Source organism: Pan troglodytes, chromosome 11 (genome assembly GCF_028858775.2).
Source record: "Pan troglodytes isolate AG18354 chromosome 11, NHGRI_mPanTro3-v2.0_pri, whole genome shotgun sequence".
Taxonomy (NCBI): domain Eukaryota; kingdom Metazoa; phylum Chordata; class Mammalia; order Primates; family Hominidae; genus Pan; species Pan troglodytes.
The window spans coordinates 6,858,692-6,886,256 of NC_072409.2; the positions used below are offsets into that span (position 1 = coordinate 6,858,692).

At 55.6% G+C, this 27,565-nt stretch overlaps 1 protein-coding gene across 22 annotated transcripts in view; it reads left to right on the forward strand.

The window, feature by feature from the left end:
* The window catches only part of RAPGEF1 (Rap guanine nucleotide exchange factor 1), a 162,239-nt gene extending 139,305 nt beyond the window's left edge, over positions 1 to 22,934 (forward strand). For all 22 annotated transcript variants that reach the window (XM_063788135.1, XM_054659201.2, XM_024345936.3 and 19 more), the window contains 12 exons: positions 2,147 to 2,258; positions 4,083 to 4,158; positions 8,297 to 8,381; positions 10,496 to 10,588; positions 11,488 to 11,673; positions 12,448 to 12,532; positions 12,644 to 12,738; positions 15,123 to 15,201; positions 15,307 to 15,408; positions 17,017 to 17,114; positions 19,325 to 19,453; positions 20,063 to 22,934. In XM_063788135.1, the coding sequence (XP_063644205.1) occupies positions 2,147 to 2,258; positions 4,083 to 4,158; positions 8,297 to 8,381; positions 10,496 to 10,588; positions 11,488 to 11,673; positions 12,448 to 12,532; positions 12,644 to 12,738; positions 15,123 to 15,201; positions 15,307 to 15,408; positions 17,017 to 17,114; positions 19,325 to 19,453; positions 20,063 to 20,213 (1,291 nt within the window). In that variant the 3' untranslated portion in view covers positions 20,214 to 22,934. The remainder of the gene's footprint in view (positions 1 to 2,146; positions 2,259 to 4,082; positions 4,159 to 8,296; positions 8,382 to 10,495; positions 10,589 to 11,487; positions 11,674 to 12,447; positions 12,533 to 12,643; positions 12,739 to 15,122; positions 15,202 to 15,306; positions 15,409 to 17,016; positions 17,115 to 19,324; positions 19,454 to 20,062) is intronic.
* Positions 22,935 to 27,565: the final 4,631 nt, after the last annotated feature.

The window sequence follows — 27,565 nt, forward strand, 5'->3', positions numbered from 1 at the left end:
TGAGCTTTCCCCAGGTGTGAAGCCAGGAATGGTGTGGTTTCTAGGTTAATACCTGGGGCAGAGTGTGTGGGCCAAGCAAATGCAGCTCGTGGGTATGCCACTAGCTTCACTGGACCCCAAAGTATCGTCTTCAGAGTTCCAGATGGTTCTCATGAAAGAGAAGGATGAACACTTTGACTGCTCAGAAATAATTATGGGATGTTGTCCCTCCATCAAGGCCAAACCACAGGGTGAACATTGACGAGATGTGGAGCAGGGATCTTCTCGAGACTGGGCAGGGCCCACTCTGACCCATCCATATTCTTTTACTGATGGCACATTTTTTTTCCCCTTGAGACAGAGTCTCACTCTGTCACCTAGGCTGGAGTGCAGTGGTGCGATCTCGGCTCACTGCAACCTCCACCTCCTGGGTTCAAGTGATTCTCCTGCCCCAGCCTCCAAGTAGCTGGGTTACAGGCAAGCGCCACCACGCCCAGCTAGTTTTTGTATTTTTAGTAGAGACAGGGTTTCACCATGTTGGCCAGGCTGGTCTCGAACTCCTGACTTCAAGTGATCCACCTGCCTCGGCCTCCCAAAGTGCTGGAATTACAGGCGTGAGCCACCACGTTTGGCCTAAAGGCACATATTTTTACATCTCAGATACCTGGGGTTAAAATGTGACCTATGACCACAAGACGGGCCAGAATAAAATAGAGGAACGTGGAAGAAAATGCCAGGGGAAAGCCAGGCGTATCTGTAGGCCCAGCTTCCACTCTCCCCAGAACACCCTAAGCTGGGAGACTCATCTTGGACACCCCCGGCCGTCCCACCTTCCCCTTTGTGGGAAATGTTCTCTCCCATCCTTCAGCCGGCAACTTAGGCTCAGTACTGCAAGCCTCGGCTCACCCATCCCATTCCAGAAGCCTCCCGACCTTTAGACGAGGCCAGACCCCCTGGTTGTGCTCATGGTACCCTTCTGGGCTTCCCCTTTCTCTGTGCTACTGTGACCACTTGTTTTAAAATTCTGTCTCAAAAAAAAAAAAAAAAAAAAAGCCTGGGCACGGTGGCTCGTGCTTATAATCTTAACACTTTGAGAGGCCAAAGCAGGAGAATCACATGAGTCAGGAGATCAAGACCAGCCTGAGCTACATAGTGAGACCTCATCCCTACAATGAACAGAATTATCCAGGCATGGTGGCTTGTGCCTGTAGTCCTCGCTACTTGGGAGACTAAGGTGGGAGGATGGCTTGAGCCCAGGAGGTCAGGGCTGCAGTGAGCCAAGATCGCACCACTGCACTCCAGCCTGGGCTACAGAGGGAGACTCTGTCTCAAAAAAAAAACAAATAAGTGGCTGGGCACGGTGGCTCACACCTATAATCCCGGCACTTTGGGAAGCCGAATTGGGCAGATCACGAGGTCAGGAGTTCGAGACCAGCCTGACCAACATAGTGAATCCCTGTCTCTACTAAAAATACAAAAATTAGCAGGACGTAGTGGCATGTGCCTGTAATCCCAGCTACTCAGGAGGCTGAGGCAGGAGAATCACTTGAACCCAGGAGGTGTGGAGGTTGTGATGAGCCAAGATTGCGCCACTGCACTCCAGCCTGGGTGACAGAGCGAGACTCCGTCTCAAAAAAAAAAAAAAAGAAAGCAAATAAATAAATTCCGTCTCCTGCTCGACTGAACCCTCAGGGACAAGAGGCTGTGTCTGCTTGGTTCACAGCTCTTTCTTAGCGCCAAGCAAAGGGTCCCGTGGCAAGTCGGTCCTTGGAGAAGACTTGGGGAGCAGCCTCAAGAGCAATGCAGCTTTCTCTCCCATTCTGCTTGCCCCTTAGCTCCTCCTCTCCCTAAATGCTAACCGTGTGGTGGGCCTTGGCAGGGAGTGGCTGAGACCATCACTCAAACAGCTTAATGGAACCTTTTTATTTTCCCAGCGGAATCACTTCCATGTACAGATGGAACATCCAGAGGCAGCAGCGACTGTCCTATGGCCACACAGCCAGTCAGTAGCAGAGCTGAGGATCCAGTCCATAGTGACGTAGCTGCCATCGGGGCAGGCGTGTTCCGGGAGCGGTTTCGAGCCGTGCACACCGGCACTGCCTTGGCCTCCAGGCATCGGGAGCTGAGCCGGTTTGACACTTGCAACACAAACCACTTCTCCCCGCAGGGCCCCAAAGTCACCAGATGCTCTGGAGTCGGCTCAGTCGGAGGAGGAAGTGGACGAGCTGTCCCTCATTGACCACAACGAAATTATGTCCAGGCTGACGCTCAAGCAGGAGGTGAGAACTTCCCGGGCTGGGGCTTTGCAGCCTGGCCCCACAGAGGAGAGCAGGTGGGGCAGAGAAGAATGTGATCTTGTCATAAGCAGAACAACCCTAGGAGGCTTAGAGACCAAGTCTTTCAATGCCCCTGGTGAGCCTCTGGGCTGTGGGCTCTGGAGGGGTAGACTCCAGGGGAAGTGTGCTGTCTCCTTCTGATGCTTATAGAAAGTCATCTTACACGGGTCAAGTTCTGCAGCCTCTCTAGCTAAAGATGCCAGAACTCCTGAGGGTGTGGAGATGGAACCCCTGTAAATGCTCTGCAGACAGAGCCTGCATGTGGCCGGCCCTCACTAATGGGAAACTTTTTCTGTTGTTGAAAAAATAGCTCCACTGTAGCTTCAGTCTGGGAGACAGAGGCAGGGGAATGGCTTGAGTCCAGGAGTTCAAGACCAGCCTGGGCAACACAGCAAGACCCATCTCTAAAAAAAAGAAAAGAAAATTCAGGCCTGGACTCTGTGGATTCCCTGGTCCTGTGCCTTGCCTGCAGAACCTCGTTGGTGAAAAAGGGCCCAAACCTGTGACAGTGGAGAGGAAGCAGGACAGAGAGTGCCCTGCCTCTCCCTCCTGCCGTGCAGTGCTAGAAGTACAAAGGAACAGCTTCATAAAGCAGCCTTGGCCCGCACCAGGAGGCAACTGTTTTGGGGCTTCGATTTGATGACACATGGACAAAAGGGCAGATACTGCCCTTTGCGCACTCCCAGGCAAGGATGCGCTGGCTCTGGCCATGGCAGGGAGCAGCCCAGGAACGTGTCTGCGCCTTGGGCTGTCACACGCAGGCAGGGCTGATGAGGGTACTCACACAGCTGGGCTCCTCTGCAGAGAGATCCTTGCCATAAATTTCTTCCTTAAAATCAGGTCAAAGGCATAGTTCCTACTCCTAGAGGTAAACCCAAGACAATCTCAGGCCTCTGGAGTCAGGAGGTAAAATACCAAAGCCTAAAAATAAAAAGGTGGGCGAGTCCTAGAGTGTGTACCGCAGCTGAGAGGGCTGGTTCCGTCCCTCCAGCGTTACAGAGCAAGGCGCATTGAGGGCCAGGGGCAGAAACAGGCCTGGGGGGTTGTCCTGGACCTCTGGTCCTGGCCCTAGTCACAGCTCTTTTTGGCTCTACGCTGGGTGGCCTCTGTTTGCCCACATGGAAGCAAGACTTGCTTCTTAAGAGGCAGGTGGGTTGGTGGCAGGTGTGCAGCGTCAGAAGTCATTGAATATTTCTGTCTGTAATGCTTTGCTCTCCTTTAAGGAAGGGCCCCACAGAAGAACCTTGTGCCAATGCAAGTAACTTCTACTTCCACCTGGGGAGACGGATTTAGATGTAGGGCCGCTTGCTGCAGTTTTGGGGAACATGAACATGCTTAGAAATAGTCCTGCTGCCTCCACAGGCATCCTGGGCAAGGCTGGGGACTGTCTTGCCCCCAGGGGGTCCTACCTCACCTCTGACTTGTGGTTTGGTGAGCAGGGAAGGATGGAAGGTGCTGTGTCCCCTGGCCCAAGTTGTGTGCTCAAAACAGTGACATGCCCTGGTGCCTTGGTGCCAGGGCAGCTCCCAGGCCATCCAGCTCCCAGACACAGTCCAGTTTGTGCCTGTCACCAAGCACAAGGTGAGTCTGGAGGGCACCCCTGGCATCGCAGCGCAGCCACACTGCTCCTGGGCCGAGGAGCACAGAAGGAGAGGGGACTTGGGGTTGCAGGGCATTTTGTCATCTCATTCCTGCCTGTTTCTTCCTAAACTGATTCTCTGAAGGGCATACTCTGCCTCATACCTTCCTTGGCTGTGTTCATTACAGGGTGATGACGGGCCGGACGTCCGCGGAGGATCTGGGGACATCTTATTGGTCCATGCTACTGAGACTGACAGGAAAGGTAGGGTGCCCTCACCGCAGCGGCCTTTGTGTCAGTGAGCTCACTAGATTGGGGCTGGTCCTGCCCCAGGTGCCACTCGGCCTCCCACCGCTATCCTGTCCCCTCCTGGCAGCCACAGCCCTGAGCAGGTCTGATCAGCAGTCCTGGTGCGCCTGAGTCAGAGCAGGGAGAGCCCACCTTGGAAGACAAGTAGATCATGTTCAACTCCAGGCGTGCATGGCATCTGTCCTCCGCTGTTACAAGGTAGTGACCCCAGGGCCTCCAGGGTCCTTGAGGGGCTCAGTGCATACTAAGCGCGCCACAGACAGCGCCTTGAGTGATGGCATGTCACCCAGTAGTACTAAACTTAAGATAACATGCAGGTACGTTTTGATTCCTTTCCTGACTGCTGAGTCACTCTATTGTTGCAGACCATTAGACCGGACTTCACTCACATACTCCACGAGGAAATTCTTGAAAGTTTGTTCTGTCCAGGAACCTTCAATTCTGTAGCAGTGGCCTCAGTTTCACAGCACACAGCTGCCCCACCCTACCACGCATTCAGTGTGCTGATTGAGAGGGCTGGAAAAGCAGGGACCATCCCCTAATCCCTAAAACGTCCTGTTGGGTGGACTCTGCTAGCAAAAGAGTTGTCATTCCCAGTCATGCTCTGGAAAGGAGGTGCCAGTGACCTGATGGGGCATGGCCGCAGCACCCTTCACTGCCTGCCCTCAAGGGGCCAGCACCACCCGGCCGGCCAGTCTCTCCACACGCTGCTTCTCTTTTTACGTTTAAAAAAATGATTTAAAAGATGATGTCAGAGCAATGGTGAAGTAAATTGTGGAGGGAATGAAAACACCCCCACCTTGAAATCCTAGCCCAACCCGTTTCATTTCTGTAAGGGACTCTGTCCCTGTGTTTCCTCAGCACGTTTCCCAAAACATGTGACCCAGAGTGACTCGGGGAATTTCTGAATTATGGAAGTAGTACTAAAAAATATTTACATTGCAGAAAATTAGAGAAAAAGAAGAGATGGCTCCCACAAACTCACCGCAGCCACTGCTCCGCCCTCCCCTTCACTGTTCCCTCACCCTTTGTTCTGACCAGGGCAGGGCCCAGACCTGGCGATGCTGCATCCTAGCCCCAGCTGTGCCATGACAGGCTCAGAGGGCCCCTGGGCAGTCCCCGGGCTTCTCGGCCTGAGCCGACTCCACTTGTTGAAGGGGTGAACGGTGCCTGTTGTTGTGTGGATTACGTGAGGGAGTGTGAAACCTGCCCCGCATGTCAGCGGTGCTGGGGGCGTGATCAGCAGCATCCTGAGCGCCGAGTGCAGCCCTTGCTTGGCTTCTCTGCAGTGAATCCCCCTCCCTGCCTGACATGGGGGACTCCATACTCAGCCAGGCATGGGAGCGACTTTCATTTCCTTTTTGTCCACAGCGAGGGGCTGAAATGGGAGCTGGCTTCAGACCTCGGCTCCAAAGGGTGAACTCCACTGTCCTGTCGGGTACAGCCAGCTGTGGCCAAGGCTGGAGGGGTCCCTGAGACAGGACAGCCAAGAGGCTTCTGGCTTTTGCTGGCTGGACCTGCTGAGAGGACGCTCCGTGCCGGTGGGAGCTTTGCCTGATTTTACTAGCAGAAGGGTTGGAGGCTCCCCAGAACCAAAGTTTTACGTAGGAAGTATTACTGAGGCAGAAGCCATGGCTCCACTGGGAGGGTGAAGCACCCTGTGGCAGGTAACAAAGCAAGCTCCTTGGGCAGGTGCATCCTGCAAGCCAGAGACTGCACCAGCAGCACGAGCAGCTGGGAGCCCCGTGGCTCAGGCCCGTGGAGCCCAGCCTGCCGAGCAGGGCTTGGCAGGGAGAGGCCGTGTGGGGGTGCTTTGTGGTTGCGCGGCTCTGCTCTCAGGTGTCAGGACCTGCATGGGAGAAGGTCAGGTCAGCCTTGGCCTCAGGCCTCAGCTTAGATCCTGTCTATCCCTTGGCAACTGTGTGCCAGGCCTGTCACTTAGCCCCGGAGCTTCCGATTCCTTAGGAGGAAAATGAGGGACAATTTCGGGGCCTTTTAGGGCTGTCACAAAGACCAGGTGAGCCAGGGCGCACAGAGTGCTCAGGACCACATCGAGAGTCCTGTGATCTCTAGAGGGGTGGCACAGCACTGCCCGTCCCAGAAGCCAGGCGCTGTCCCATCTGCCATAATCCAGGGCACAGCAGATGGGGGAGGGCTCTGGAATTGGGCAGACATGGGCGCCGACCCCGCCACATTGCTTGCGGGTGGTGTGGCCTTGTGCCTGGGCTCCTCCTCTCTCGGTAGGGTAACAGGACTCTGTCCTTGTGGGATTGCTCTGGGCATTGAAGGATGTGGCATATGTTCAAGGCATGGCCCAGTGCTCACCAGCGAGTCCCACGAAGTTGTCATGGCTACTGGCAATGATGCACCCACAAAGGCCAGTTGACTTGGGCCCATTCTTCCAGAAGCAGGTATGGGTCTATGCTGGTGCCGTCTCTGCTTCCTTCCCCAAACTCTTTGAACAAAAATCCAAGCTTGACAGTGAACTGGGTGGGTGTGGGGGCCGAGGAATGAGCCTGAGCACAGTGCGGATGGGCCCTGCTGTGATTCCCAGCCCGGAGCCTCCCTCACCTGCCAGCCCCACCCCACGCAGCCCCCAGTGCAAGAGCAGGCGTGGGTTTTCCTCTCTTGTTTGATGCAGGAGGGGATGGGGCAAGGGTGGGGGCAGGAGCCAAGCCAGCATGACTCAGCTGGAGATGTGGATTCCTCGAGATTCCTCTACCCAGCAGCTCGGGAATGAGGGAGAAGGTGGGAGCGGGTGGTCTATGTCCAGAGCACAAGATTTAAGCAGTGCGTGTTTGCACCCAGCCTCACGGTGAGGAGCACGGCTGCAGAGCCTCCTTGGGCCTCACACCTCAGCAGGCACGGGGGGTGGCTGCAGGGAGTGAGTCTGGCCACCCATTGGCTCAGGCAGTGTCCTACATTTTAAAATTCCACTTCATTCTGTAATATCAGAGACAGCACAGTTGAGAAGGTGTCACCACAGCAAATAAATAGGGCTGTTGTAATTCTGGAAAGTCTGGGAGTCCCTGACTGGTACCAGCCCCCCTAAGAGGAGGCAGGCATGGAGAGGTGAGGGGTAAGCTGGAGCTGCCAGCCCACACCTGCCCAGTGGCTGGCACCATGCCTCTCCTTGGTACCCGGCCCAAGCCGTGCCTCTTCAGCCTATCCCTTAGGACCCAAAACGTGGAATTTCCCCGGATTTTTCTGATTGGACCCTACCATCTAAAAGTACTGACCAGGCACGGTGGCTCACGCCTGTAATCCCAGCACTTTGGGAGGCCAAGCTGGGTGAATCACTTGAGGCCAAGAGTTTGAGACTAGCCTGGCCAACATGGTGAAACCTTGTCTCTACTAAAATCAGCCAGGCCTGGTGGTGCATGCCTGTGGTCCCAGCTACTCGGGAGGCTTGAGGCAGGAGAATCACTTGAACCCAGGAGGCAGAGGTGGCAGTGAACCAAGATCGCACCACTGCACTCCAGCCTGAGTGATAGAGTGAGACCCTGTCTCAAAAATAATAATCATAATAAAAATTTAAAAATAAAAGTAAAGCCTAGGATTTCATTTCAGGATCCTGCTGACGGGTTTGAACAGATGATTTTCTTTGTTCCCATGATGGCTGAGACCCTCTGAAGCATCAAGCCTTAGGACAGGCAGAGCCTCTCAGAGTCTAATCCAGGGCTGGCTCCTACCTGGAACAGGCATGCCACCGGGTTTTGATGCCTAGGGCAGGCATCACTCATCAGCCTAAGTGCCCTTTTCCCCTGGGACCGGAGTTGGCCTCAGCTCCCACAGCACGGTTCTCCAGGCAGCACCATCATCGGTAGAAAGTGCCCATGAGATAAAACCCTTTCCTGTTTCCCCTCTCTGATCTGCCGTTTCCTTTGAGAGATGGACAGAGAGGACGTGTGACTTCTCTGGGACATGCAGGCGGAGGCACCAGAGGGGGTTCCCAGGCCCTCGGCTCCCTCGCCCATCCCACTCCCCGTGCCATTTCCCCTGCCTCTCTCAGAGCAAGGACTCAAATCCACCCTGGCTACCACCCCCAGCACTCTGCACCCAGACAAGCAGTTTGCATTGCTTTTCCCTCTAGATTTGGTGTTGTACTGCGAGGCGTTCCTGACCACCTACAGGACCTTCATCTCCCCAGAGGAGCTCATCAAGAAGCTGCAGTACAGATATCCTTTCCTTCCTGACCCAGGGCCCCTGCACCATGGGCATTTTGGAGAGAGAGGGACCCTCTTGCCCTTCAGCCCTCGTGGGGGAAGCCGAGCAGCATATTGGGTGGCACTGTGATTGAAGTAGGGACACAGGAGCCCCATGGACCGAGGTTCCCACCTCTACCCTCCTGCATTCCAGCTTTGAGCTCAGGCAAGTTCCTCATCTCTAAAAGGGCCGAGTGAAATGATGTGAAGAGGCTGGAACATAGTCTGGGAATGTGTGTCTGGTGGCAGTTGTGGTCATTGGATGATTCTAAAAAAGAATTAGACATGCCCCAGACTGGGAGGGGCAAGTGTGCCGGTCCTGCAGACGCCTCTGAGAGACCCCCATGGTCGGCTCCGGCAGCTTCTCAGAGCTGAGCCCCAGGGCGTTGGGCACGAAGGATACCAAGACCCAAATAGACAGCTCAGGGGTCAGCACAGTCACCTTCCCTGGAGCAGACCCTGCGACTGCCACATCCACAACTGGAATGGGCTCCTGTCCCCAGATCTACCCCATGGGCCCACCCTCAGTAAATGTCACCCTCTGCAGTAGTGGCTGAGGAGGACCCCAGGGGTTTGGAAGGACCCACTTGTGTGACCCATTGCCTCTTCAAGTCCGAACCTGCCCATCCTAAGAGGCTGACCTGCAGCTGCTGCTCTAGGAGGGCAGCCTGGGTCAGCTGCTCCTCAGCCACCTCTTTGCACATAGCCCACGGCTGCCATCTGCTGGGCAGCCACCACCACCTGGGGTAGGAAGTCCTGAGTCCACCCGCGCCCCCGCTCCTTCCTGTGTGCCCTGAGCCTTCACTGCTCCACTCAGGGCCTCCTGCAGACCTCCTGGCCTCCTATTCTCCCCTCGTGTTGACCTTTAGAATCCCTGATCTATCAAGACAGACGTGGACATCCTCCATTGGCGGAGCCTCGGGTCCCCGGCAAGTTCTGTCACTCAGAGCACCTGCTCACAGGCCTGACTCAGTGAATGGCTGTCACTCACACGTGTCAAGGACTTGCTGGTCAGGCGAGATGTGCTTTACACCTGTGCTTTCACCTAGCTCTATGACCATTTTTTAATATGTGTGTGTGGGTGTGTATAAAATTACCATATTATACATGGGGCCACTGCTCTATAACTTCCTATTGCGTAATTGAGGAAACCGAGGCCCAGAGACATGAAGGACCTGACCCATGTGGCTGCTTGGTGGGAGAGCAGCCACACGCTGCTTGCCCCCTGCTGCCTGCGCCCAGGCTCTCAGCCTCTGCCTGGCTCAGCCATCATGGAAATATTGCAGCATCAAGGTCTGGGCCTGGTTGGCTGGCGACCCCTGTGCTGTGGGCCAAGCCACAGTCCCTGGTACGTTGCTCTGTCCTGAGCCCCATGACTTGGAAGGTCGTGGATCACTAGAGAGTAGGCAGGAGGGTGTCAGAGAGGTCTGGGGAGTCGATGGCGAGCACAACAGTCGGGCAGGAAACGCTGACCGCAAAGCAGAGCCCGACCTTAGGGCATGAGCTAGAGCTGATCGGGTGCTTGAAGTGCTGCCCTGGAGACAGGGAGCCAATGTGGAGCGTGCTGCAGCTCTGGGAAGAGAGACCCGGCCCGGTGTCACGGAGGTGAGAGCTCCCTTGCAGAGCCCAGGGAGGCAGCCTCAGGATGGAAACTCACAGAAAGACTGGAGGGAGATACTTCTGGCCTACACACCTGCCTAGGGACCTGGGGTTTTGAGGGTGTTTGGTTTGGGCCCACCGTTCTCTACCTAAAGTTCAGCAAGGCACTCTCTACGTGTCTGTAATCTCATGGGCACCTCGGGGTGAACCCGATGGAAAGGCGGGTCTGGACAGTGCAGCGGAGATGGCGTGGCAGGGAGGAGAGGGCAGCAGCCGGGGGCATCCCTGGGGTCAGACGCCTGTGCTCAAATCCTGGCTTTGCAGTTGTTCCACTGCGCTAGTCCCGTGCCCTCGTTTCCGGATGCCAGTGCTTTACATGCAGGAAGATGGGCACATTGTGAGCGCTCAGTGAGTGGTCACCAGGAGTCAGTCCTCCACTCCACCACCCCCAGCCAGCCACATGGCTATTTCTTTAACCCGTGCTCCACATACGAGAAATTCTCTCCCTTTGCCGACACATTCAAGAAGCGCGTCAGCAAGAACACGTTCTTCGTGCTGGTACGGGTGGTGGATGAGCTCTGGTGAGTGCTTCACCCTTGGGGTCCTGGGGGCCAGTGGGGAGGCAAAGGCTCCATTCCACCTGCTTCTCCTGCCCATCGGCTCTGGGCAGAGCTGGCTCTTGTCTGCTTTATCTTGGTCCTTTGAGAGAATGGCCTGTCCCCGATAGACCAGGGTGAGATGGGTGAGGTGTCTCTCCACCCTGCACCCAGGCCCTGGATTTCCTCATGAGGTCCCTCCTGGACCCTCAGGAGAGAACCCGCCCAACGCACCTGCTCCCATGGTATCTTAGGTCCAGTCTCCAGCAGGCTGTGCTCTCAGCCGCCAGCCATGGTGGAGGCTGTGTGGAGGCTGGAATGGGAGAGGCCACCTCTCCCTCGTTCCTCAGCGTTTCCATGGCTGGCCATCTGACGGCATGGCACTTGGCCATATCCGTTCCGCTAACAAATCTCCATCAGGCGGACTGCCTTCCTCCTGCTGGGGGAGATGACCATGGTAAGTGGCTGTGCGGCTGGGAAATGGCCACGTGTGGACAGTGCTCAGCAGGGCAAGTTGGGGAGCATCTAGTCTGAGAGACCGGGAAGTCTTGGTGTCTCATTGCCCAATGGGAGCAGCAGCTCCCCAGGGCAGGATTCGTGTAGGACTTGTCCCTGCAGCCCAGGCCCAGGCACAGTCACTGGCGCTTGTCCAGCGCCAACAGATGGCTGTTGAGTGTGTGGCAGGTGCTTGTGACCATCCCAACACCTCCAAGAACACAGGCAGCCATCCCAGGCTCTCGTCTCCTGCTCTCTTCCCATGAGAAATTTCCCAGCCAGCTCTGTGCCGGTCACAGCCCCATGCCCTTTGTGTGTCTCAAGTCAAAGACAGACTCTGCCTGGGCCTTGCGTTCCTGCTCCTCACCTTGTGCTCTTTTGTCCTTCAGCCTGGTGGAGTTGACAGAAGAGATCCTGAAGCTGCTGATGGAACTGGTCTTCCGCCTGGTGTGCAACGGGGAGCTGAGCCTGGCCCGTGTGCTCCGGAAGAACATCCTGGACAAGGTGGACCAGAAGAAGCTACTCAGGTGTGCCACCTCCGGCCAGCCCCTGGCAGCCCGGGGGGTAGCAGCCAGGTGAGAAGCCCACCTCTCCAGCCCTGCCTCTTCCCCAGGAGCCGTGCCTTTCTCAGTTTACCCTCCCTCCCTGCCAGCCCCACAGCCCCATCCTGGTTCTGCACAGGCCCTTTGATGAGGTGCCTCAGGAACAGCCCCGTGGATTCCTGGGGGCTGGGCCTCTTCTCCAGGAGGCACATATTGGGTGGTGATCCCTTTGTGACCAGGAAGCAGGCAGCAGGGCATGGGGCTTCATAGGACAGGGCAGGAGTGCACACACCCTGGGCTGTGGTCAGTTCTGGGTTGTCCCAGCACGAACATGGCAGTGGTTGATGCCAGTCTGTGGCCCGTCCCCTCGACACCGACGGTGAGTGTCATTTGCACCTATACATGTCTGTTGAGTAGTGGGCTCCTTCCAGTGAGCGCATAGCCTTCGTTTCTTTGGCACCATCTCTGTTCTTGCTGGCCACCTGGAAGTGGGCTCCAGCCGTGAGCGAGCCTTCTTGGCATCTCAACTGTCCATGAGCTCACGAGGGAAACTCAGGCTTCTGATTCCAGAAGCTGCTGGACATACCCAGCAGAAGCAGGAGAGAAAGGCAGACAGTGTCGTCCCGGAGAGAGGCAGGAGGCCATTAGGGCCCCAGGGAGCCTTTTGGGGCTTCCCTGCCCTGTAGCCTCCACGCTCCTGCTGGGCAGAGAGGCTCCCCTGCTCTGACGCCCGCAGCCCGGGCCTGCTCAGCCCTCCCCACCGGCCTCCCCACCCCTGACGGCTCTTCTCACACCTCTGTCTTCCAGGCCGGGGACCTTGCACGACTTTCACAGCCATGAGATAGCGGAGCAGCTAACGCTGCTGGATGCTGAGCTCTTCTATAAAATAGAGGTACAGGCTGCTCCTGCCAAGGGAAGCCACACTGGTTGTCCCTGAATGAGAGAAACCCCCATCAGGGGAAAACTGGGGCTCCACCTCCATCTGCCTTCTTTCCTTTTGTAGATTCCTGAGGTTTTGCTTTGGGCAAAAGAGCAGAATGAGGAGAAGAGCCCCAACTTGACCCAGTTCACGGAGCACTTCAACAACATGTCCTACTGGTAAGAGGGGCCCAGCGCCAAGCCCTGTTGCTCTGGATGGTGGCACGTCTGGGTGGGCTCTGCATTTTCCTTTGCAGGGAGCTTGAATGGTAGGAGAAGGAGCTGCCTCTTTCATTCCACTAAGCTCCTGGGGGGCCCCATGAGCACTGACCATGAACGGCAGGCTGAGGACAGGGGCAGGGACAGGATGGGGCTTGCTGGAAGTGGCCACCTGGTCGAGGAGGCTCAGCAGGGAAGAGTGCCAGGGTCGAGGAGCGATGTCTGCCATAGGTGGTGTTGGGAAGGGCGTGAGTTTGCCCTCCTGCCCTGGTCACTGCCAGGCAATCTCAAGCTGATGCTCACACTGACTCTGCCTGACAGAACAGTTAGCAAAGGAGTGGGCTCTATAACGTTAATGTTTGCATTTAGTCTTTAATTCGTGTGTGTGTGTGTGTGTGTGTTTGAGACGGAGTCTTGCTCTGCAGGTGTGTGTGTGTGTGTGTGTGTGTTTGAGACGGAGTCTTGCTCTGCAGGTGTGTGTGTGCGTGTTTGAGACGGAGTCTCGCTCTGCAGGGGTGGGTGTGTGTGTGTGTGTTTGAGACGGAGTCTCGCTCTGCAGGTGGGTGTGTGTGTGTGTGTGTGTTTGAGACGGAGTCTTGCTCTGCAGGTGTGTGTGTGTGTGTTTGAGATGGAGTCTGGCTCTGCAGGTGTGTGTATGTGTGTGCGTGTGTGTGTGTGTTTGAGACGGAGTCTTGCTCTGCAGGTGTGTGTGTGTGTGTGTGTGCGCACGTGTGTGTGTGTGTGTTTGAGACGGAGTCTGACTCTGCCGCCCAGGCTGGAGTGCAGTGGCGCAATCTCGGCTCACTGCAAGCTCTGGCTCCCCTCAAGCTCCACCTCCTGGGTTCACGCCATTCTCCTGCCTCAGCCTCCAGAGTAGCTGGGACTACAGGCGCTCGCCACCACACCCAGCTAATTTTTTGTATTTTTAGTAGAGACAGGGTTTCACCGTGTTAGCCAGGGTGGTCTCAATCTCCTGGCCTCGTGATCCGCCCACCTCAGCCTCCCAAAGTGCTGGGATTACAGGCATGAGCCACCGCTCCCAGCCTAGTCTTTAATTCTTAAAGCAAAATGAATCCCAGTAATGTGTTTATAAACCAGAGCTCTTGTCTCTTCAAGAGGCGACAAAGCCCCCATAGCAGCTCAGCATCAGGCAGGACCCCCTATTGCTCAGCAGCTGTGCCACCCCCACCCACCCACTGTTGCCTCCAGGAGAATGTCTGATGTGTTTTAAAGGCCCCGAGATCATCTCCCGTTTGCCTATCTTCCTCCCCACAGAAGCACTCCATCCTGGGGAAAGCATGTTTAGCTATGGCAGTCCAGCGTAGGGTTTTGCCCAACAGGATGTGGTTTCTAAAGCAGACGGAAGCTGCACACAAGGCCCCAAGCCTGGCTTCTGACACCAGCCTCTGGCTGGGTGCAAGAAGCTCAGGGGCACACTCCACAGGGCCTGGCTGCACAAAGGTGCAAGTGCAGTGGCTCACATCTATAATCCCAGGACTTTGGGAGGCCGATGCAGGAGGGTCACTTGAGCGCAGGAGTTCGAGACCAGCCTGGACAACATAGAGAGACCCCCCCCCCCTACAAAAAATTAAAATTAGCCAAGTGCAGTGGTGCACACCTATAGTCCCAGCTACTCGGGAAGCTGGGGCAGAAGGATCAGTTGAGAACAGGAGTTCAAGACTACAGTGAGATATACTCACAGCACTGGGTGACAGATCAAGACCCTGTCTCTTAAATAAAAAAGAAGAACCAGCAGTGCAAAGTGCGGCACCTCCTCCAAGTGACCCTGGTAGTGGCCCCTGTGAACCACAGGAAATTGAGGCCAGGGTGACATCCCTGCTGCATTTATCGCACAGATGAGACTGGCCTTTGGCTTTGGTCTCGGCTTTGGTTGCTACTAAGGTTCTGAGAGTTTCCTTCCCTTGTGGCTGCCAAAGGTGACCTCTTACCTCACGTGCTAGCGGGTCTCCCCGAGCCAGTCCTGCATCACACAAGGAACTTGCCCAGCCCCCTGGTACTTGGGGTCCATGCTTGTCAGGAAAGGCTCTGCTTTCATCCTCCCATGCTCCACCTGCAGATTCGAAGCCCCCTTTGGGCCTTCACCAGATTTCCTTATGGTCACCAGATTTATTGTCACCAGATTTCCTTGTGCCTCTGTCCCAGGATGTTATGAGCTCCTGGAGAGCAGAAACTAGGTCTATGCCTGGGGCAGGCTGCAGGTATTCAGTAGGGGTGGGCTCGTGGCCACTGGCATGGGGGTCGTACAGGTCCTGTCTCCACCAGGACCCCTGGGGCCTGCAGGGACCTGTCAACTCAGCTGTTTCTTTTTCCCTTGGTCCATGCAGGGTCCGGTCCATAATCATGTTACAGGAAAAGGCCCAGGACAGGGAACGGCTGCTCTTGAAGTTCATCAAGATCATGAAGGTAATGGTGGCCAAGTCCTTCCCAGGCCCCCATCATCAGTCCCTGCTCTGGGAGCCCGGGACCCGCCTGCCCTCCTGCCTCACGGCACCGCCCCTCTCTCGGCAGCACTTGCGGAAGCTGAATAACTTCAACTCCTACTTGGCCATCCTCTCTGCCCTGGACTCGGCGCCCATCCGCAGGCTGGAGTGGCAGAAGCAGACTTCAGAGGTGAGTGGCCTTAGGGCGTGGGCGGGAGGGTGGCTGGTAAGGGGGGCCGCCCAGCCCTCAGGTGACTAGCTGTGGCAGAAAGTGCTCCCACTGGAGCAAATGCTGGGCCTAGGCCCCTGCTCTGCCACCGACATGCTGTGTGACCAGAACAGCTGCCCTCCCGCCTTCCTGTCTCTGATCCCCAATCTTCAGGCCCCAGGGAGCTTCGAGGTTGGTTCTGGGGTGGTCACATCCCGGTGTTCTGCTGCCACCCAGCAGGCCCATCCCTGGGTTCCCGCCTCCCCCGCCCGCCCTCAGCCCGTTCTTCTGAAGGGTCTGCTTCGGGCCGGGCACTGCGGTAGGTGCTGGGGACGCACTGTGAGCAGCCCAACATGATGTTGGGTGAGTTTCTGCTAGATAAGCACTAAAAGAAGAAGGGTGGGCAGGTGGGCCAGCCCAGAGGAAGTGTCACTCATGCCACCATCTGTAGAGGAGGAGGAGTTTCCTGGGAAGGGAAGAGAATCAAAGGGGACAAAGGAGTGCACAGCCAGGAGCAGGTGGGGGTCAGCACCTCCAGGGACAGGAGGAGGCCAGGGGACCACATCCCAGGAGAAGGGGACCAGTTCTAGGTCATGAGAGCCTCAGGAGCCTGGTGAGGAGTTGGACCTTTATCCTGTGTAGGGAAATAATATTGCAAATGGGGGCAAAACCCATGGCTTTGAGTGTCAGCCAGGCCACCCAGGGGTCATGTCAGGGACCCAAGTTCAGCCAGGCCACCCAGGGATTGTGTCAGGGACCTGAGTGTGACCAGACCACCCAGAGGTCATGTCAGGGACCCGAGCGTCAGCCAGGCCACCTGGGGGTTGTGTCAGGAACCCGAGTGTGACCCAGGCCACCCAGGGGTCATGTCAGAGACCCGGGTGTCAGCCAGGCCACCCAGGGTCTTCTTGTTCAAGCCCATGTTCAGGGATGGTTGTAAGCTAGTATATGGGGAGAGGTGGAAATTCACACGGCCTCTCTGCATGGGGGGTCCTGAGGAGGCAGCACTTCAGGGAGAGGCACCTAACAGGAGAAGAGGCAGGAGAGGGGCCTTCTGAGTGGGGCAGGGCTGGCTGAGTCTCCTAGGCGGGAGCCCCCCGCCCCTGCAGGAGAGAAGCCGCCCAGCCCTGGGGAGGGCGAGGTCACATGCTATCTCTAGTTGGTCCTCCCTGAGTACAGGGCAGAGCAAAGGCAGCTCCGAGTCAGGAGTGACGCCACTCAGTGTGTGCCTGGGAAGCTCCTCCGGCTGCACCGCCGAACAGGGCCAGGCAGGAGCCCATCTTCCGGGATGTCGTATACACGCAAGCGCTGGCTGCCCAGGCACAATGAGTACTGTGGGGTGTTTCTCCACAAAACGGCCTGAAGTCCCCTGTGACCAGGGGTTGGGCTGACACTCGTTGAAAAGGACAGAATCCCTGCTGGCCAGGGCCAGGACCCACACCTGGCTGGGTGTTTGTGCGTAGTGGGACCTGTGGAGTTGGGCAGAGGGTGGTTGACCCTCCAGTTAGTGAGGAGGACCAGGGCTCTGCCCCAGCATTGCCCCAGCACTCGCTCACCCCTGTCCGGTCCTGTCCTGTCCTGTCCTGCCAGGGCCTGGCCGAGTACTGCACACTGATCGACAGCTCGTCCTCCTTCCGAGCCTACCGGGCCGCCCTCTCGGAGGTGGAACCGCCGTGCATCCCGTACCTGTGAGTAGCAGCCCCTCCAGGCCCCCAGCCCCGCCTGGGTTTGCCTCCATTGCTCTGGGGAAGATCTGTCAGGCTCCAGCAGAGAAATCTTAATTTGGGGGTTTCTAACGGAGACATTTGTACTTTGGTTTTACTTAAGGTTCTTGTAATACAGTTATAATGCATAATATACAATACATATATATAATATAATATATAATGCTTCTTATAATACAGTTTAAACAGAAAAGAAGCGCTCAGGTGAAGAATACGGGTTCTCCTTTCCCAGCCCCCAGCCCCACTCTCATTTCCTTCTGTAGCCTGCCCGTGAGCATGTGCAGCCATGCTTGTGACAGATGTATGGCTCCTCTCCCCACACACGGCATCACACAGTATTCCAGTGTCCTCACACATGGCTGCACATTAGAACAACCTGAGGATGCACGGCCACCCAGGGACCTTGAGAGCCTTGGTGTAAAGAAGTTCAGAAAGTGCTTCCTGAGCGTGGGCCATGGGCGAGAGGAAATATGTGTTTCATAGAAAAGGGACGTAGCGGAATAACCAAAACCAAACAAGTGTCTGTTGCAGGACTTACGAGAGCCTTTAGTATATACTAGTAGACACTGAGAATCTCCAAGAGACCAAAAGCGCAGCAGCATCCCAGCGCTGAGTGTTCAATGGCACATCCTATAGGGTTACTGCAGGGCTGCCCTCGAGGCCTCAACCCTCAGAGATACAAATCCCCAGGCTTCCTGCTCTGAGCACTAACAGTCTTTCCCACCGTGGCTCTACATCTGCTCCCTCAAGCTGAGTTCTCCCTGAGTGGAGGAACTGCCCCTGTCTTTCTCATCTGGCCTTAAGTCCTCTGCAGTCAGAAGCACCTATTAAGTTACTACACCTTGTTTGTTTCTTTGTTACTTTGTTTGTGATGGAGTCTCACTCTGTCACCCAGGCTGGTATGCAGTGGCATGATCTTGGCTCACTGCAATCTCTGCCTCCTGAGTTCAAGCAATTCTCCCACCTCAGCCTCCTGAGTAGTCGATGGGACTACAGGCACACGCAACCACGCCTGGCTAATTTTTTTTTTTTGTATTTTTTTTAGTAGAGACGGAGTTTCACCATGTTGGCCAGGCTAGTCTCGAACTCTTGACCTCAGGTGATCCACCTGCCTTGGCCTCCCAAAGTGCTGGGATTACAGGCATGAGTCACCACACCCAGCCAGTTTCTTTGTTTAATAAAGACGGAGTCTCTGTCACCCAGGCTAGAGTGCAGTGGTGCAATCATAGCTCACTGCAGCCTTGAACTCCTGGGCTCAAGGAATCCTCCCACATCGGTCTCCTTAGTAGCTGGGATTACAGGTACACGCCACCATGCCCAGCTAATTTTTGTATTTTTTGTAGGGACGAGGTCTTGCTATGTTGCCCAGGCTGGTTTCAAACTCTTTTTTTTTTTTCTTTTTTTGAGACAGAGTTACGTTCTTGTTACCCAGGCTGGAGTTCTTGTTACGTTCTTGTTACCCAGGCAGTGGCGCAATCTTGGCTCACTGCAACCTCCGCCTCCCAGGTTCAAGTGATTCTCCTGCCTCAGCCTCCCGAGTTGGGATGACAGGTGTGCACCACCATGCCTGGCTACTTTTTGTATTTTTAGTAGAGACAGGGTTTCGCCATGTTGGCCAGGTTGATCTCAAACTCCTGACCTCAGGTGATCCTCCCACCTTGGCCTCCCAAAGTGCTGGGATTACAGGTGTGAGCCACCACACCCAACCTAGCTGTTCTCAAACTCTTGAGCTCAATCCTCCTGCCTCAGCCTCCTATAGTACTGGGATTACAGGTGTGAGCCATTGCACCCAGCCCACCACACCTGTTAATAAAAGGAGATCTCTGCCCCTGCCCCCTGGTTTGGGTTTTTTTATTTTGTTTTTTTACTGCTCATTTGTTAATGTTACTTTAGCAGCCCACAGCTTCGCCCTTATGGGTTGAGCATCACCCTCAGGCTCCTCATCAGCATACTGGCTTCCGAGGTCCCCAGCAGGTGCTTGTGGAGCCAGAGGCCAGAGGCCAGAGGCTGAGGCCGGAGTTTGTTCTGGGAAACAGACACCCCAGACTGGCTCTTTGGTTTGCTCTGGGGTTTGGAAGCTGCTCACTGCGAGTCCTAGCGCCTGACACATGTCTCTAGCCCTTGCTGCTTCCAAACCCCGTAGCAGTAACAGGCTGCCTAACCCGTCCTCCCAGGGGGCTGATCCTGCAGGACCTGACCTTCGTTCACCTGGGAAACCCAGACTATATCGACGGGAAAGTGAACTTCTCCAAGCGGTGGCAGCAGTTCAACATCCTCGACAGCATGCGCTGCTTCCAGCAGGCGTGAGTGCCGCCGCCCCGGGGGGACCAGGCAGAGCTGAGCCCCGGGCCACACACAAGGAGAGACAGCCCGGGACACTGAGGGGAGGGGGAGCCACAGAGGACCCAGGGACCTGCCACTGCTGAGATATAGTCCGGGCCCTTCAGTTTCTGCCAGGATGACTTGAGAGCATGCCCACCAGGCTCCATGCCAGGCCTAGCCTGGCCCTGGACCCCGTGACAGCACAGCTCGTCCTCCCATTTTACACACCAGAAGCTGGTGCCCACCTTGCTGTGAGAAGGGCCTGACAAACCCTGGCCTGCCTGACTCTGAGGCACCAGAGCTCCCCCAGGGCGGGCCCTGGCATGCGTTGTTGGGGGCAGTGGGATCACCTGGGGCCCCTTCCCTGTGAGCAGCCCAGCCTCAGGGCCCTGTTTGTGCTCCATGTGCTGGTGGCACCGTCTCTGAGCGCTGGTGTCCCCTCTGTCACATTGGTCAACGGTAGCCCCTGCAGCATCCGTTTGCTGCGAGGCTGTGGGGATGGTCCCCGCGGCACCTTCCAGGAGGGTGGCGCCATCGGGCCATCCAGCCCACACAGGTGCTCACTGACTGCTCCCCATCCCCTGCACCAGGCACTATGACATCCGGAGGAACGACGACATTATAAACTTCTTCAATGACTTCAGTGACCACCTGGCTGAGGAGGCCCTATGGGAACTGTCTCTGAAAATTAAACCCAGGAACATAACAAGGAGAAAAACAGACCGGGAAGAGAAGACCTAGGAGCAGACGCCGGGATCCAGGAGAATGCTCGAGGGGCGCAGAGGGCAGCTCCCAGACCGGGGAGGACCTTGGACCTGTTAGGCGCATGGCAGGAGTCCCGGCCTCGGAGCCATGAGGCTGGCCAGCCCTCAGCGGGGCTGGGCGGGAGCTGGAGCCTGCCAGCCGCTTCCTGCCTCCTTCCTCTGTGGGAGCAGACCCGTGGGCCTCAGGGCATCCAGCAGGCAGGTCTTGTTGCCAATTTACAAACCGGTGGTTTTCTGGTTTGGTTTTGTTTTCTGCTTTTACTTCCATCTCTCCCCTCTTGACCTTCCACCCACTGCCCTCCAGGGAGAGAGCAGCAGAGACCTCATCAGCAGACCAAGGAAGTGGTGGGTGCTCCCCCTCCCTAAGCTCCAGGGTCCCTGAATCTTCTGAAATCTCAAATGAGTGGAGGCCTTCTGGGGTGGCCTGTCCTGCAGGGGTCCTGGAATGGGGGCAAGCAGCTGGGTGGGCAGAATGCAGAGTAGACTCGGGGGAGGATCCTTTCACTTTCCGCTTCCCCTTCTGATGCATGGAGGATGGTGTGAGCTTCTCAGCAGGCCCGGAAAGGTACGCAGGTGATGCCTTAGCAGCCCCGCAGCTGGTGCTCTGCCCCGTGGTCCTGGCGCCATCAGGGCCTCCCTTGCCCGCCTGAGAGCAGCAGCAGTCTCGGTCATCCCGTCGCCCCTTACCCCCCACCCCAGGCCACTGGGCCCCTCCCACACCACCTGGGGAGCTGAGAAGAGGAGGCTGGAGTAAGGGAGGACTTGATCATGCAAGAAATACTTTTTATTGCTGGGAGTCTTCTGAACCTCACCAAACTGAGGCCAGAGCTGAGCTCCTGGGGGAGTTAATTCAGAGGGGAGAGGCCAGCACCTCCCTCCTCCATCGCTCGCTGTGTGCCTTAAACTCCATCTCCTGTCCCTCCCCATCCCCTGGCTTTCCCTCCCTCCTGGCCCCATCCTGGGCCAGCCAGCAGGGCTCCTCCTCTGGCTCTTCAGACCTTTCAGCCAGTGCTGTCAGTGCCCCTGGGAGGGAAGGGCATCCCTGAGGCACCCGAATGGTCCCTCAGGGTGCAGGGAGGCAGAAGCCTGGCCACAGAGGAGCCTCCTAAGGCAGCAGCTGCAGCAAGCGCACCCTCTCCCCACTCTCCCCACGCTAGAGCGGCTTCCAGAGCAGATGCTGTTTCCATCCTCCTCGTCAAAACCATTCTCGCTGCTGAGCTTGACAATCTGGGCAAGGCTTGTGGGGCGCTTGACAAACAGAATCTGCCCTGTGCCGCCTGGTTCCGTGGCCTCCAGCATGAGCCTGCAGGCAGGGCGCTGCGGGAACCCAGTCGTGCTGCCCCAGCCCATGCCTCCGGGGCTGCTGTGCATGAATGAGTGCTCACTTGTCCCGGGTTTAGGACGTGGTCAAGTGAACAGCAGGGTCTAACTGTGCTTACTTAGCCCAGTTCAAACAGAACAAAGGAAAAATATAGAAACCAACATCTGTTGATCATTTAGGGTTTTTTTTAAACCACCATGTCACTTTGAGTCCTTCATGGGTTTTTGAACAGCATTTATCAAGAAGAAAATGCGGGCTTTTTCCCCTCTCCCGTGTTTTGTTTGTCCTGGAGATAGAGGGAGGAAAGCCGTGCAGTGGCAGGCGGGACCCCCTCTGGTGGGGGACCCCCTCTTGCGGTGGTCTTGCGGGGCCAGCCGGGACCTGTCACTTTATTATTTAAGGAGTGTGTGTGTAGAGTCGCTGGCTTATTAACAGTATTGTGTGTGGGTTGGGTTTTTAGTTTGTTCCTTCTTTTTGAAGTCCCTTCATTTCAATCCTTGACTCTCTCTCCCCTTCCCTTGCCCAGCTCTGTTGAATGCTGCTGTGCGCGTGTGAGGGCCGCTCTGCACACAGGGCCCTTGGGTTGTGTGAACTGAAATTCTCCCTGTATTTGTGAGACTCACAGGAGTCCCCATCTGTAGCACAGGCAATGCCAGTGCCATGCTGCAGCCTCAGAAACCAGGCCTCTCACTCCAGCAGCAGGCAGAACCGTGTCTGTGGTCGGGTGCTGTCCACAGCTCTGTCTGCCTTGTTCTTGGGCTTGAGCTGGATAGAGGTGGGGTCTCTTCACCTTCCCCGAATTCAGAACAGACCCTGTGCCTGGCCCCAGTGTGCCCAAGCAATTCCCCAGGCCCTCGTTGGGAGCCCTTGGTGTTCTGAGCAGCAGGGCCCAGGCAGCACATGAGCAGTGCCCAGGGGCTCCCTGCATGAGGACGGCAAGGTGCGATGTATGTCTAACTTATTGATGGCAGGCAGCCCCCTGTGCCCCCTAAGCCTGGCCCTGGTTATTGCTGAGCTCTGTGCTCAGTGCTGCGGCCTGGCCGTGGCTCGTCTGTTCCTTTGGGGGGCCCGGGCGGGTTGTGGGAATCAGTCTTCACAGACAGACATGAGCCAGGCGGAGGACTCGTTCCTTGCAGAGGTCAGTCCTCACCTGCAGGTGTCGGGGTTGGGGGGGGCAAGGAGGGGCAGGCACACACCATGTCTGACCTGAACCCGATTCTGGGGAGCATCTTCCCGCTCCGGCCCCACGACCTCCACAGGGTTACATTGTAATATATATGCCCCAGCTAACCTGTCTGATGGTGGCATCTTCCTGCAGACATTTCAAACATGTAACTTTTATATGAAAAAAAATAAACACAGATGAAAGCTGCCCAATGCCATGTCCGCGCCCAGCTGCATGTGTGCAACTACAGTGACAGCCCAGCCTGCTCCATGCTGGCCTTGCCATCTCTTTTCTGAGACCCCTGTCGCAGGCGGGGCTCCTGGGAGGCTGGGGGTCATTCAGCTCCACTCCCAGGCCCACTTGCTGCCATTGGGGTAGCCGTGGCTGAGTGAAATGGACGTCACCAGAACTTTCCCTCCTAGGCCTTGTGCCCTAGAAGCATTCAACTGGACAAAGAATTGCTCGTGCTCCAGAGGTCGGTTCATGCACAAGAGCCCCTCACCCCAGTGTCCTGATGAAAAGGGCATTCCTCGGGTGGGATTCGGGGGCACAGGCTCTAGAATTGCTCCTTCGGGGCCCGGAAGCACTGTCTTTATGGCGTGCCTTTTGCGGTGTGTCCTCTGCCGCCCAGGAGGCAGCACACAGAGGCTCGGGCCCAGCCCCAGTGAGGAACAGCAGAGCCTCTGCACTTACAAGGGACAGAGTGAGGAGGCCCCAGGGATTCCAGTCCCTTCTCTGCCCTGAGGTGTGCTGTGTCCCCTCCATGCGGAGTAAGGCACGGGGCCCAATGGCTCTGGGAGGCCATTTGTCTCCCTGTCTTCCTTGTCCTCCCACACCACAGCCCACCTGTGCCCCATTGTTTCCATCCTAGCACCTGAGACCAAGCACCCCAGCATAGCCACCCAGGGATGGCGGGGATCAGGGCCAGCCCTCATATTCACCCTGGTTCCCAGTCCCCAACTTTCAGCCCCACGGCGGCCCCTGGGGAAGCCCAGGATCTCTGCATCTCTCTGTACCTGATCGTGCAGAGGTCAGGCCTGGTGAGGAGGAGGCATCTCCCCTCATGCCCCGCAAAGGCAGCAGCTTAAGTCTGTCCCTTTAAAGGGAAGGGGCCAAGTATTCCTGGGCTGATCACAAGATCTGATAGAAGGGACCCTGCATCAGGCAGGCATCAACTATCCGGAGCTGTTGGCTGCCTGTGTGTCAGGCGCCAACGCCAAAGCCTCCATGAACCTCGTAGGTGATGGAAGCCCAGGTTCTCTCTTTTGTTCCTTGTGTCCTCGGGCAGATTGCTCAGCCACTCATGCCTCAGGCTCCTCATTATCTGCTTTTGTCCATTTTGACCAATGAGTATGCAGAGGCCCGAGAGAGACCAGTCCACTCCTGAGTCCTCCACTCGCATCTCCCTCCCCTGCCAGCAATGCCAGGAAGCTGGTCTGGCCCCAACCACCCCAGTGAGCAGGAGGTGATGTGCCAGGTATGGACCTCAGGCCTCAGCCTTCCCACCAGGGCTGCGGGGCAGCAGCTGCTGCGACCCACCCTGGTCTTTGGTGACCGGCAGACCGCGAGATTCACCAAGGGAGCCGCCATAGTCACGGAGGAAACACCTTGGCTTCCACCCCACCCCCACAGTGTCCCCACCCAGGGCCTGCGAGTGTGCATGCTTAGCCAGTAACCCAGGAGCTCAGATGCCTGCTCCAACCAAGAACTGCGGTCCCCCCGAAGGTATCTGAGCTGAGGGCCCCAAGCCTCCCACCTGCTCTGACCTTGCAGTAGGTCGACAATCTGGGTCCCGCCCCCAGTGGTGCAAGGCTGGAGAATGGGGTATGATGGCTGACTGCTCATTGTTCCCCCTGTGGGATGGGAGGCAGGCCCCAGCATTCATTCAAACCTTTTTTTTCATTCATTCACTAGGGGTGCATTATTTAGGAAGCAGTCAAGGTGTGGTTCGGGCCATCTGAGTCCCTCATTGGCTGCCAGCAGTCTGGGGGAATATGTCCTTGGCTGCAAAGGGCTGTGTCCTGACTCTGCAGCTGATAAGCAAAAGGACCCTGGGTAAGTGGTTTTCTTCTCTGCTTGGCAGTTTCCCCAGCTGGAAATGGGGTAATAACAGACTCTTGCTTTCTAAGGTCTCACAAGTTTCAATGAGTTAATACTTGGATATAATAATATTTTGGGGTACCAAGCACTTTGCAGACTGCTTTACCTCATTCACTTCTCTTAATCGAAAAATCACACAGGCTGGGTGCAGTGGCTCATGCCTGTAATCCCAGCACTTTGGGAGGCCGAGGCAGGCGGATCACATGAGGTCAGGAGTTCGAGGCCAGCCTGGCCAACATGATGAAACCCCGTCTCTACTAAAAATACAAAAATTAGCTAGGCATGGTGGCAGGCACCTGTAGTCCCAGCTACTCAGGAGGCTGAGGCAGGAGAATGGCGTGAACCCGGGAGGTGGAGCTTGCAGTGAGCCGAGATCGCACCACCACTCCAGCCTGGGCGAGAGCGAGACTCCTTCTAAAAAAAAAAAAAACCCGGGTATGGTGGTGGGTGGTGGGCGCCTGTAATCCCAGCTACTCAGGAGGCTGAGGCAGGAGAATCGCTGGAACATGGGAGGCAGAGGTTGCAATGAGCTGAGATCGCACCACTGGGCTCCAGCCTGGGTAACAGAGTGAGACTCTGTCTCAAAAAAAATAAAAAAAAAAAGGGAAAAACTAAACCTGTTTTATGAATGGAATATAACCTTGACATCGAATCAAAACAAGGACAGTACAAGATAATTACAAGTCCGTCCGATGTATGAATACTGATACAAAACTTATCAAATCATCTTAGCAGCCTCAAACCAGCATCACATACAAATCAGTCCTTCCTGACCAGGTTGGGCTTATCTCAAAAATACAAGGATGGAATAATTTCAATCAGTTAATGGATGTCACTGACCCCACGCTAGACGCTGCTGCTCCACACGTCTGGTTTGCATCTCCTTCCTGGGCACACAGGGGACTACACTTCCCAGCCCCCTGCCTGAGATCTGAGAGGCAGACACATGTCACTGTGGGCTGGGCGTTTAAGGACTATTGTGCAGCTCCCTACTTAATCTTTCCCACCCGCGGTACTCCTGGAGTCTGGGTGTTGAGATGGCAGAGCCCCAAGTTGGGGGAGCCTGGTCAGGGAACACCCCACTCACCCACACGGGGCTTGCTTGATGTGAATGAAAAATGAAGCCATGGAGACCAGGGTTTTTTTTCACGGCATGGCCTCGCTTCTCCCGAATGTACCACGTTAACAAATTAAAGGGAGAAAGCCATAGAATCACCGCAATAGTCACAGAACAGCCTTTGTTAAAAATGCAACATCCATTCTTTTTTTTTTTTTTTTTTTTATTGAGACGGAGTCTCGCTCTGTCGCCCAGGCTGGAGTGCAGTGGCGCGATCTCGGCTCACTGCAAGCTCCACCTCCCGGGTTCACGCCATTCTCCTGCCTCAGCCTCCTGAGTAGCTGGGACTACAGGCTCCCGCGACCACGCCCGGCTAATTTTTTGTATTTTCAGTAGAGACAGGGTTTCACCATGTTAGCCAGGATGGTCTCGATCTCCTGATCTCGTGATCCACCCACCTCAGCCTCCCAAAGTTCTGGGATTACAGGCGTGAGCCACCGCACCTGGCCATTATTTTTATTATGAATAACAAAAATTCAGGGTTTCGCTTTTGTCCCCCAGGCTGGAGTGTGTGGCATCTGCTCACTGCAACCTCGACCTCCCAGGCTCAAGCGATTCACCTCACCCTCCCAAGTAGCTGGGCATATAGGCACGCACTGCCAGACCCAGCTAATTTTTTATTTTTTGTAGAGACCAGGTTTTACCATGTTGGCCAGGCTAGTCTTGAACTCCTGAGCTCAAGTGATCCACTCATCTCGGCTTCCCAAAGTGTAGGGACTACAGACGTGAGCCACCACGGCCGGCCAAAAACCTTTTTGTTAACTAGAAATAGAAAGCCTCTTTAATCTGATGAAGGTTACCTTCCAAGATCGTATAGAGACATACTTAATTGTGAAATATTCAAAGTGCTTCTTTTAAAATCAGAAACAAGAGAATGATCCCACTAACTCCTTGTCTGTTCATTGTACTGGAGATCCTTGCCAATGATGTAAGAAAAGTAAATGACTGAGAGATGAACAAGAAAATCTATCAAGGTGGCTAGCTATACAACCAAATAAAAAGTTCAGCATATTCCTATATACAGTCAGTCAGCAATCAGAAAATGTAATCCTTTGTTTGTTTTTTGAGGATTTGGGGTTGTTTTCTGTTTTGTTTTTGTTTTTGTTTAATGGTGTCTTGCTCTGTTGCCCAGGTTGGAGTGCAGTGATGTGGCCACAGCTCACTGCAGTCTCAAACTTCTGGTCTCCAGCAATCCTCCCACCTCAGCCTCCCAAGGAACTCAGATTACAGGCACGTGCCACCACGCCCAGCTTCAAAAAATGTAATTCTTAAAGGACCCCATTTATACTAGCATCACAAGTCTTAAGGTCCTAGACCAGCAAAAGATGTGTGAAACCTTTATAGGAAAAATAAGATTTTATTAAAAACCATTAAAAAAACCTTAATAAATTGAGAGGTGTGAATGTTTGTGGATAGGAAAATTAACTTTCTGGGAGTTTTTTGAGACAGGGTCTCAACTCCCGTCACCCAGGCTGCAGTACAGTGGTGTGATCTTGGCTCACTGCAACCCCATATTCCTGGGCTCAGGTGATCCTCCCACCTCAGCCTCCTCAGTAGCTGGGACTACAGGTGCATGCCACCACCTCCAGCTAATTTTTTTTATTATTATTTTTAGTAGAGACGGGG